The following is a 12,662-nucleotide window of genomic DNA, read 5'->3' as shown; positions in this document are numbered from 1 at the left end:
ACATAAAGACTATTCCAGAGGCCAAGAGCAAAACAGCAACAGGAATCTAAGGAGCCCTGAGGCTGAATTCTGATGGCTACGACCTGTGATCTGCCTTCCAGGCAGGGCCCGGATCCCACTGAGGCAGGCCCATGAGGAGATCACTGCACTAAGCTGAAAATAAAAAGGGGACACCTCCAGGGTCAGGGCGAACCAGCAAGCAAATGTGCCAAGGTCAAGACAGTTTCACAAGGTGAGAGGTGAAAAATCTCTTCCCAGACAATTTGTAAACACAGCTGATCTTCACACAGGATTAAGGTCAGACATCACATTATTTCTGAGGTCTGAAAAACCTCAAGGTGAGAACTGATTTCAAAGCGAACCCCTTACCTTGGTATCGCCCCTAGGCATTTGACAGAAGCAAACAAATATCACACTTAATAAGGATACATTTGACTATTCCCATTAAGACTTCGTATCATCAACATTACAGCATTGTTCTAGAGGTTCTCACTAACGTATAACCAGAAAAAAGAAAAATTTTAAAAAAAATTAAAAAAAGAAAAATTTTTAAAATTTTAAAAAATACAATTTAAATAGGAACAGATAAACTGTTATTCACTGGTGACATCTATCTAGAAAATCCCATATAACCAACTGCAAAATTATGTGAATCAAGATGCACATTTTTAAAAACCATAATCAAGGAAAATTGAACAAGGACTAAATATTTGATGGTATTAAGGACTCAGAGCTCATTTGAATGACATAATTAACAGTATCATGGTTCTATTTTAAAGTTCCTGATATTTCAGAAAAATTATGAATGAAATAGGACATACAGAATTTGGTATTAAATGTTCCTGCACTGAAAAAGGAAAACAAAAAAGAAAGGAAGCAAGAAAAAGAGAAAGAAAAAAAAGAGAGAGAGAGTGGATGGAATGGGGACAAAGGAAGTAAGTGGACAGATGAAACAAGATTTCAAGTCTGGTGAAAGGTAAGACGTAGACATTAATGATAATTAATATCATTATCCTTTGGAATTTCTCCTACCCTTTTGGAATTTTCCAATAAAAAGTTTCTGGGGCACCTGCGTGGTTCACTCAGTTACGCATCTACCTTCAGCTCAGACCATGATCTCGGGGTGCTGGGATCAAGTCCTGCACCAGGCTCCCTGCTGAGTGGGGAGTCTGCTTCTCCCACTCCTTCTGTGCTTTCTCTCCCTCTCTTGCTCTCTTTCAAATAAATAAAATCTTTAAAAAAAAAAAAAAGTTTCTGAAAAGTTTTTAGAAAGTTAAGCCCAAAGAATACTTTTTCTAATAAGCAGGACAGGGTTAGAAAGAGAAGTTACTACAGTTTCTCAAAGCTGGTGCAAAGTCATGCCACCCCGTATCTCAGTCTAAATGCAATCCTCAGACCTCCCTGCAGACACACTGAATCAGAAACTCAGGATGCAGGCCCACCAATCCATTTAACAAATCTCCCAGGGGATTCGGATACACACTCAAGTTTTAGAAACAATGTTCTAGAAAGGATAACGAAGCCAGGCCCGGGATCTCGGACCAACTTAAGAATACAGAGAAGTCTGACACAATCAAGAAAAAAAAACACTAGCGCTACTGAAAAACAAAACAAAACATAATCGTTCATACGGAAGTGATTATGTTTTAAGTACGTGAACAACTTTACATTTGTACATAAAAATGTGCCAAATGCTCAGAGATTTACAACGAGAGCACTACGATGCATAGCCCAATCTGATCTTCAGATCCATTCTCGTCTTCTGAAATGCATATATATTGTTATCCTAATAGAAATCACCACAGTAGGGACGCCTGGGTGGCTCAGTCGGTTAAGCGTCTGCCTTCGGCTCAGGTCATGATCCCAGGGTCCTGGGATCGAGTCCCGCATCGGGCTCCCCGCTCCGCGGGGAGCCTGCTTCTCCCTCTGCCTCTGTCTCTCTCTCTGTCTCTCATGAATAAATAAATAAAATCTTTAAAAAAAAAATAAAAAATAAAAAAATAAAAAAATAAACGAAATCACCACAGTAAATATAGAGCAGACACTTAAATGTGCCTGACAGACAACCTTCAGCTGTTTTTAAAAGACCCCACTAAATACACCATTTAGACCTGGTAGCTGGAGAGCTTTTGGCACCCACCCTAAGACTGCAGAGCACGGGTCTGTGCTGCCTGAACTCAATCACAGGTTAAAAAGCAATTGCCTCACAATATTGTGTGTATGAATTATTCATAGCAGAGAAACTTTTTGGACATCATGCAAAAAATCAATTTAATTATTTGTCCAACTAAGCCGTACACATTTTAGGATACCTTAGAATAATTTCACGGTAATTAACATAAAATGAAGCCCTTAAACCTCATGATTTCTTTTTACTATTCTAATAAATGGCCTACACTTTCACTTTCCAAAGAATCTGATAGGATGGCTGTCACTGCACCACAGGTAATAATATTACATTTATACTTCAGTTATGCAATCCTGAAATTTTTCCCGTTTCTTCTATTTATGCTTAATAATTTGCCATCATTTGTCTCCAAAGTTAATTCAAACTTTACCTCCTATGTCATCAGTGAAAGTGACAGCAACCTCCTCCACACTAACTTTTTAGATAATTAAAGCACTCTGGTGATTTTTTTTTTTTTTTTTAAAGGACCTACTTCTTAGCTTCTGAGATAAGAATGTTAAGGAGGGCAAATATCATCCCCGTTTTAAGAATAAAGCGCCCAAGGTTAATAAGTAACTCATGAAACTGTATCTACCTCCAGTTCTCAACAAGATGCTTCTACCTGAGCACACGCCAAAGTGGCAGCCCACACAGTGGTAAACATGGTAAAATGTACACTTTCTGGGCATCACACTGCTCTTCACTAGCTGGGAAGCGCACAAAGCTCCTTCACATCCAAACAGGGCAGCGTGGGAACAAATTGGCATTATATGATGGCAAACTATTTTTTAGTGTCCACATTCCAGATCATATTCCAATTATTCTAGTGACTCAAACCATCCCACTTCCATGCATAACGTCTAATCATGTGGCAGCTAACCTGTGATTATAATGAATAATGGAGTGCAGTCCTACCACAGAGCTGGAATCCAGACAGCTTCTCCCACCGCTGGGAAAATTTACTACCGGAAGCAGGCTGTGGCCCAGAGAGACAAGCAAGTACCAAGACTGTTCTTGAGAAAACTGTGGTCTGAAGTTCAGACAGAAACACTGAAATGCTATCTCATTATCAAGTGGTCCCGTTGACCTGAGTCCCACGTAAAGACATGTAACTATTTTCCTTCCTTTAGTAACTACATCATATTAGAGAAAGCACCTAAGGTACTGGGACTGTAGTTTCAAATCCCCAAACTTATCACCAAAATGCAAGATAGTAATAGATAGTCTACAAAAAAAAAAAAAAAAGTTTCCTTGGTTTAAATGAATTGGAAAAACAAGGCATAGTATTTATTTACCTTTTAACATTACTAATGAATCTGAGATGTCCCACATAAAGAACTATATGAGACTTTGTTCACTCCAGTGTTTTCCCCACAGCTGTACGTGGAGTTCTTCCAGAATTCCACGACAGGGCAACACTACCAAAAAGTGAGCATGATATAGCAGAAAGCCTCTGGATTACACACACAGGACTCCTGGGTTCTGTGTTCGGCCCCACCCTAACCCCGCCATATAGAAACTCAGGGAAATCATTTAATTTTCTTTGGGTGTCTGTTCATGACTTAATCTAGATTTTATCTATCTCTAAAATCCATTTTTGCGTGACTCTATCACATAAGAAACAGTTACCTATCAAGTTCTCAGGTAGCTTGAAGCTTACAGTTTAAGAACACATTAATCTGCATCTAAAAACTGACTCAGAACATTATTTTCTGCTCATTCATTCTTAAAATGGTAGTTGTCAATGTTTTCACCTAAAGGATATCATAGTTTTAAGAACACGGCCCTGTTAAAATATACTCATTTTCAAAGTCACTAAATTTTCCTAACTTGCATATTATAATCATTGGAATTTCAAAAAAGTTCCTAAAAAGTGGTTTCATTTTCCAGGACATTACAAAAGAAATGAAGCCATTCAATAGAAGATCTGGGTGACTAAAGCTCACATTAAGGATGGCTGTGCTGCTAACCCATGGCCCCATCTACTCCTGAATATGGTCTCCAGTCCTGACCGTATCTAGTAAGCCTGACCAGAGAATTCAGGCAAATGCAAAGCCCATCCCACAGCCTCACTGGGGCAGAGAACCAAGCCCGCAGTTCTCAGCCAGGGGAAAAAGCCCCCATCCCCATCCTCAGAGCTCTAACAGTTCCCTCACCCACAAGCAGACGATAACAGCAGGTCCCACCTGCCCAAGGACATGCCCAGCAGACACACCCAGAAACCCAAACAGAGCTGACTGATGAAAAAACAAACCTGTGAAGGCTAGAAGAGGAGCCCCATTACTCAAATGCATAGACACCAACGCAAGGAATCAAGGATCATGAAAAGTCATGTAACTAGGACACCACCAAAGGAAACTAATAAAGTTCCAATAACTAACTCTAAAATAATGGAGGATCCATGACCTATTAGACAAATAATGTAGAATGATCCTGTTAAGGAAGCTGAGTGAGCTGCAAGAAAACAGAGACAACTACACAAAATGGGGGAACAGTGCATGAACAAAACAGTAAATCGGACAAGGAAACAGTGGCCATTCAAAAACAAACAAATCCTGGAGTTGAAAAATATAATAACTGAAGAATTCAACAGAGTTTCAAAAGTAGACTTGACCATGCAGAAAAAAGAATCAACAACTAGAGAGGATAGGACACTGGAAATTACAGAATCATAGGAGCAAAAAAGGGAAGGAAACAGAATGAAAAAAGCCTACAGGAGTTATGGGACACAACAGGAAGACAAAATAAAACAAAACAAAGCAAAATATTAACATTATGAGAATTCCAAAAGGAGAAAAGAAAGAGAAAGGAACAGAAAATATATTTAAAGCAATAATGGCTGAAAACTTTCCAAACCTGGGAAGAGAAATGGACATCCAGGTCGGTGAGGCCCAAAAGACCCCAAAAAGGTTGAACCTGAAAAGGGCTATGCTAAGAAACATTATAATTAAAAAGTCAAAGACAAATAATTTAAGAGCAGTAAGAGAAAAGAGGGAAGTTACATACAAGGGAAACCCCGTAAGACTCTCAGTGGATTTCTCAAAAGAAACATTTCTGTCAAGGAGAGAAGATGACATGTTCAAAATACTGAAAGAAAATAACTGTCAACCAGGAATTCTACATCCTGAAAATCTGTCCTTCAGAAACAAAGAAAGGATTAAGACCTTCCCAAACCAACAAAAGCTGAGTGAGTTCATTACCACCATGATCCGCCTTACAAGAAATACTAAAGGGTGTTCTTTGAGTAGAAGTAAAAGAGTGCTAATGTCATAAAAACATAAAAAGGTAGTGTAAATCTCACTGGTAATGGTAAATATATAGGCATTTTATATTCTGTAATATGACAATAGTGGTGTATAATTCGCTTAAAACTCTAGTTTCAAAGTTAAGAGTATAGGGGTGCCTGGGTGGCTCAGTCGTTCAGTGTCTGCCTTTGGCTCAGGTCATGATCGCAGGGTCCTGGGATCGAGCCCCACATCGGGCTCCCTGCTCGGTGGGAAGCCTGCTTCTCCCTCTCCCACTCCCCCTGCTTGTGTTCCCTCTCTCGCTGTCTCTCTCTGTCAAATAAATAAATAAAATCTTAAAAAAAAAAGCTAAGTACGTACTTAAAAAACCATAATTACAATTAACATGGTATTTAAAAATTTTTTTAATGTAAACTCTATGCCACACATAGGGCCCCAACTCATGACCCAAGATCAAGAGTCACATGCTCTACAGATGGAGCCAGCCAGGCACCCCTACATGTTTTTTACATTGTATAAATAATAATAGCAGTAACCTAAAACATGAGGAAGAGGAGACAGAAAAGTGTAAAGCTTACAAACTCTACTAAAGTTGTTATCAGTTTAAAATACGTGTTCTAAGTTTTAAAATATCTTATGTAAGCCTCATGGCAACCACACAGAAAAATCTTGGTAGTAATTACACAAAAGAAAACAAGAAGTCAAAACATACTGATACCAAAAGACATCAAAAAAACAAAAAAGGATAAGAATCATAGAATAATGGATCTACAAAACAACCAGAATACAACTAACAAAATGACCACAGTAAGTCCTTAGTGAGGACTATCAATAATTACTTTAAATATAAGAAAATTAAATTCTTCAATTAAAAGACACAGACTGGCTCAAAAGATAAAAACAAAAAACAAAAAAACCCCAAAACCAAAAACAAAAAAATAAAAAACAAGATCCAGCAATATGCTGCACACAGACTTACTTTTGCCCTAAAGACAGAGCTAGACTGAGAGTGAAAGGATGGAAAAAGACATTTCAAGCAAATGGTAACCACAACCAAACAAAACAAAGAGGGTAGCTATATTTGTATTGGACAAAATGGACTTTAAAAGTGGTAAAAAAAAAAAAATCTTTATACAATGATAAAGAGGTCACTATAACAAGAAGATTAACAACTGTAAATCCAACATTGGAGCACGTAAAAACACAGAGCAAAAACAGAACTACAAGAAGAGACAAACAGTAACACAATAGTAGTTGTCATCTTTGATACCCCACTCTCAACAATGGATAGATCATCCAGAGAATCAAAAGGAAACAGTGGATCTGAATAACACTATAGACGAATTGGGCTTGACAGATGTACACAGAGCATTCTACCCAACAACAGCAGAATACACATTCTTCCCAAGCACACACAGAACATTTCCTAGAATGGACTACAGGTGAGGCCACAAAACAAGTCTTAACAAATTCAAGAAGACTGAGATCATCTTTTCTGCCCACAATGACATGAAACTAGAAATCAGTAGCAAGAGGGAAACTAGAAAATTCACTCACAAACACATGGAAATTAAACAACACTCTACTCAATAACCAATGGATCAAAGATGAAATTAAAGGAAATTAAAAAGGGCTCCTGAGGATCGTGTGGTTGGCTGGCTCAGTTGGTAGAGCATGTGACTCTTGATCTCTGGGTTGTAAGTTCAAGCCCCATACTTAGCACAGATTACTTAAAAATAAAACCTTAAAAAAAGGTTCTTGACACAAAAATGGAAATACAACATACCAAAACTTGTGAGATGCAGCCAAAGCAGTTCTAAAAGCAAAGTTCACAACAATAAACACCTATATTAAGAAGCAAGAAAGAGGGGCGCCTGGGTGGCTCAGTCGTTAAGCATCTGCCTTTGGCTCAGGTCATGATCCCGGGGTCCTGGGATCGAGTCCCACATCGGGCTCCCTCCTCGAGGGGAAGCCTGCTTCTCCTCTCCCACTCCCCCTGCTTGTGTTTCCTCTCTCACTGTCTCTCTCTCTGTCAAATAAATAAAATCTTTAAAAAAAAAAGCAAGAAAGATCCCAAACCTAACTTTATGCCTTAAGGATCTAGAAAAAGAAGAGCAAACCGAACTCCAAGGTAGCAGAAGATAATATTTGACCAGGGAGCCAAGAATACTCAATGGAGAAAAGACAGTGCAAACCATTTATCTGGGAAGGGGTTAATACGCAAAATATATAAAGAATTTATATACTCAATAGCCAAAAAAAAACAACAAACCACAATTTAAAAATGGGCCTGAAAGAGCAACAGGTACATGAAAAGGTCTTCAATATCACTAGTCATCGGGGAAATACAAATTAAAAGCACAATGAGGCACCACCTCACACTTGGCAGAATGGCCATCATCAAAAAGACAAGAAAATACTGGTAAAAATATGAAGGGGAACCTTTGTGTACTTGGTAGAAATGTAAATTTGTACAGCCACTATGCAAAACAATATGGAGGACCCTAAAAAAGTTAAAAATAGAACTACCACTTGATCCTGAAATTCCACTTCTGGAAACATATGCAAAGGAAACAAAAACCCTAACTTGAAAATATATCTGCATCCCCATGTTCATAGCAGCATTATTTATAATAGCCAAGACATGGACACAACCTAAGTATCCATCAATGGATGAAAGGAAAGAAACTGTGATATATACATGCACACACACACAGGAATATTATTCAGCCATAAAAAAAAATGAGGAGATCCTATCACTTGTTCCAACATGGAGGGACCCTGAAGGCATTATGCTAAGTGAAGTAAATCAGACAGAGAAAGACAAATACATCTGATCTCACTTACATGTGGGCAAAAAGAAACCTCACAGAACGAGAACAAACTTGGGGTTACCAGAGGCAGAGGGTGGGGAGAGAGGAAAGAGGAGGATGGTGGTCAGAAGGTGCAAATTTCCAATCATAAGGGAAGTACTAGGGACATAAAGCACAAATGGCGACCCAGTGAACTCTGTTGTGTGGTATATAGGAAAGTTGTTACAGTAAGTCCTAAGAGCCCCCATCACACAAAGAAATTTCCCTTTTTTTCTTTTCTTTTTATTTTATCTATATGGGAAGATGGATGTGAGCCTAACTTATTGTGGTGATCATTTCACAATATTTGTACATCAAACCATCAGGCTGTTATACAGTGATGAATGTTTATTTCTCAATAAAACTGGAAAAAAGAGCGAGAGAGCGAGAGCGAGAAAGAGAGGGAGAGAGAGAAGGACGAACACATGGCTGTGTGGGGAAGAGAAATCCCAGAATGCCCGAGAGGTAGCTGCAGCCAACCCACAGCGTGGACACAGGCTGGCTTTGCTCTATCACGATATTCCAAGAAACTGATTGTTCACCTCTATTCCCTCCAACAACAGATGACTGTACTAAATGGAGCATAGGGCGCCTGGGTGGCTCAGTTGGTTAAGCGACTGCCTTCGGCTCAGGTCGTGATCCTGGAGTCCCAGGATCGAGTCCCGCATCGGGCTTCCTGCTCGACAGGGAGTCTGCTTCTCCCTCTGACCCTCCCCACTCTCATGTGCTCTCTCTCATTCTCTCTCTCTCAATTAAATAAATAAAATCTTTAAAAATAAATAAATAAATAAATAAATAAATAAATAAATAAATAAATGGGGCATAAATTTCTCCACAACAGTTTTGGAAATTAAAAAGTGCATTTAATTGAAATACAGCAAACATAAAGAGGCTTTAAAAATAGAGATTCAGCTCTACCACATGACCATATGTTGACATGCTATATGCTACAAAGGTGAACCAGAAAAATACCTCTTTGGACTTTTCCTCTTTGGTAAATCTTCCAAATTTTTCTATCATTTCAGCCACAAATATAACATCCATCTTGTCAGAAAAATTGGCGGCTTCCACGGTATAAGCCAGTAACTGTCGGGCTGTGGCCACAGCATTCGTAAGATTGAGAGGCATCTATATTAAAAAGGCAAAAACGAACAACGAATTTTGACATTTTATCTTTGCATTTCCAAACATGGCAACGAATTCAAACTCTTTATCATTTATCACCAGGACCTTCTTAAAACGCTTTCTCAAACCTGAGGAAAGTGGAATTCTAATGGTAACTAACCGTAAGGAATTTTTTTTTTTAACTTTGAAATACAGTAATACATTAAAACACATCTAATAAACATGCTGCACCATCTCTCCCTCTCTACTTATCCAAATTCTACACATACTCAATGCCAATTGCGTAGTAAAGCCTTTCCTGAGTATTCCGACTGGGAGGGATCAATAACTCCCCCGGAGCCCCTGCACATGGGAGGAAGAGGCATTTATCTATACTGCCATGCACGTCCAGTAATGGTCTACATTTGCTTATTTATTGACTTACACACAACTTGGCACCAACCATTCCACAAAGGGTGTAACAGGTACCAGGGAGTGTAAGAAAATGTGTAACAGAAACCATCTTCCAACTGCTTCCAATCTGGTCAGGTTAAAAACGGAGGCACAAGAGCGGAGACAAGAAAAGGCATCTGAGGGGTACAAGTATGACAAGGGATCACTGGTGACAGATTATAAAAGAAGCCCAAGAGGTGGCTTCCCAGATGGATTTGAAGGACGGTTGGGATTTGGTCCAGTGGCTACAGATGATAAAGATATTCAAACAAAGGCAGCCACTGGAAAGGAAAACGGACACCAGGGAGGGCCCTGAATACTGGAGGCGGTGACGAGGCTTGATCCCAAAGACAGATGGACTGAATGTAACACCAAATCCTTATGCTTTACTAGTATTTAAAACACACACACACACCTGGTATTTCAACTAAAATACATTAACAACCTCAGCAAAGGGGAAGACTTTGTAGTTACCTGATTAAACATATAAAGCACCCTAGTGACATCGTTTGCATACTGGCAGCGAGAATAATCATCATCCGCCCAGAAGCCCCCTCTATCGCATCTACGCCAAGCCTTCCTCTCATCCTGTGGGTTTCCGGGATAGATCCCACTGCCGTGGGTATTCCGAGTGCACTGAAGGTACGCCGTAATGCCTGCTAACGTTCTGGGCCATCTAGACAGATGAAGACAAAAAAGGATGTGAAAACCGACGGGGACACAAATCACAGCAGAGGAACATTGAGGATCAGGACAGATCATGGATAATCATGGAGAAAAATCAAGAAGAAACGGATTCCTTCAGAACAGAGAGTTTAAAAAAAAATTAAAAGGTTAGCATGGACTAAGCTGTTTTAAACTATCAGCCACATTTACTTTACTACCGTAGGATATTTTCTTAAGATGTTCTAAATGTTGCTATAAACACACAGCAAAATGGTCTTACATCCAGTTAAAAAAAAAAAAAAAGAAAGAAAACCAGTTCAACAGATGGCACAGAAGCGGGGTTCCCAGATGTGCCGACAATTCACTATAGCAGGTGCAGGACTGCTCTCCTTGGCAAGGCCTGCCTGCCACCGTGGGGGGCCCTTCAGTGGCACCTAGGAATTTGGGACTTGGAGTATTCCCATGAACAGTTAACCGGTAGGGGTTGTTCACCATGCCTAGACTGTTTGGAGAAGCAGTATGGTTTATGCTGAAACTTGCTTTCTTCCCTGGAGTCTGAAATTTTGGTACATGCCAGACAGAGGGTGCCTGCCTACAGGACCAGCAAGAAGAACTTTGGATACTGAGTCTCCAAAGGGTTTCCCTGGGCGCAACACTGTATCCACTTCTATACAGCGTTGCTGCCCTTTTGCGGCTGGAGGAGGAATACCAAGAAGCTTGCCCTTGGATCTCTCCAGAATGCACCTATGTCTTTCCCCTCGTTATCCAGCTACCTATCTTACTATATAACCAAAATCTATCTTAGCTGTGACTACAACGACATGCTGGGTACCATGAGTCCTCCAAGCAAATTTCTGCATGTCGGGGAGGTCTAGCAGACCCGCAACACAGTATACAACTGAATTTATCTGGGAGAAGGTACCCCCCCCTATGCAGGAGACTGTACAAATCTGTGGGCATGGACTGTCACTAGCAGTTGGGAGAAATCTTTGTCATTTGAGCTCCCTTTCTCCAAAACTGGGAATGAACTGAATATATTTAATAAAAGTTACAGTTGACCTATAACATAAGAACTGATAAATTAGAATAGCAGTCATACCAAAATATAATTCATTACCAAAATCTGCATAAACAGATCAAGCAACACTAAGCTAAATCTTATTAATGCAGTGAAAGTTTAACTGCATAATATACTAAGGAGTATCAAAAGCTAATTCATTAATTAGTCAAATAATCACATTCTTCTGTTTTTAAAAATGTAAAATAGTCAAATTATGAGCAAAAATAGAAAATCCACCATAAATAGAAAACATTATGATTACTTAATAAAAGATGCAGAATATAACAAAATTCACAAATGTTACCTGTTTTTTAAGTATACAGTATAAATATTATCTATTAACAGTTAATCTACATAAAGGACTTATCCATTGGCAATAATAAATGCTAATTTCCATATACTTGCATCAGGGAGAATTTTTTTTTTAAAGGACAAAAGACAGTTTTTAAAAAAGCATTTAAGAACTAGCTGGGCTAAAGATGTTGCTACTGCTTCTTCACCTTGGATTTATTTTTTATTTTTATTTATTTATTCTTTAAAATTTATTTAAATTCAATTCATTAACATATAATGTATTATTGGTTTCAGAGACAGAGTTCAATGATTCATCAGTCTTATATAATACCCAGTGCTCATTACATCATGTGCCCTCCTTAATGCCCATCACCCAGTTACTCCATCCCTCCATCCTCCTCCCCTGCAGCAACCCTCAGTTTGTTTCCTATGATTAAGAGTATTTTATGGTTTGTCTCCCTCTCTGATTTCGTCTTGTTTTATTTTGTCCTCTCTTCCCCTATGATCCTCTGTTTTGTTTCTTAAATTCCACATATGAGTGAAATCATTCACCTTGGATTTAAAAGATTAATACCAAAGGGTTTTCTTACCCTTAAAACTTGGGTAGTAGGAGTACAAACTGGGTATTCAACAAACTTACGCTGCTTTAAAGAGCAACATATTTCCTTTCATTTACATCAACTATAAAGTCATTATTAAAATCCTGAACATAAAAAACATTAAATAAGTAATATATTTAAAAGAACAACCTTGAAAGTAAGGAGAGTCTAAGGCAAAAGCTTTTTTTTAAACAACCTTGAAAGCAAGGAGAGTCTAAGGCA

At 38.8% G+C, this 12,662-nt stretch overlaps 1 protein-coding gene across 4 annotated transcripts in view; it reads right to left on the bottom strand.

Moving 5' to 3' along the window:
- Positions 1 to 12,662, bottom strand: part of ADGRA3 (adhesion G protein-coupled receptor A3) — a 123,849-nt gene that overhangs the window by 39,868 nt on the left and 71,319 nt on the right. For all 4 annotated transcript variants that reach the window (XM_035005214.1, XM_035005217.1, XM_035005215.1 and 1 more), the window contains 2 exons: positions 10,296 to 10,497; positions 9,237 to 9,392 (listed from right to left, as the gene is read on the bottom strand). In XM_035005214.1, the coding sequence (XP_034861105.1) occupies positions 9,237 to 9,392; positions 10,296 to 10,497 (358 nt within the window). The remainder of the gene's footprint in view (positions 1 to 9,236; positions 9,393 to 10,295; positions 10,498 to 12,662) is intronic.

The sequence above is a fragment of the Mirounga leonina genome, unplaced genomic scaffold, assembly GCF_011800145.1.
Source record: "Mirounga leonina isolate KUSES-001 unplaced genomic scaffold, KU_Mleo_1.0 Mir_129, whole genome shotgun sequence".
Lineage (NCBI taxonomy): Eukaryota > Metazoa > Chordata > Mammalia > Carnivora > Phocidae > Mirounga > Mirounga leonina.
This window is presented reverse-complemented; position numbering and strand designations above follow the sequence as displayed.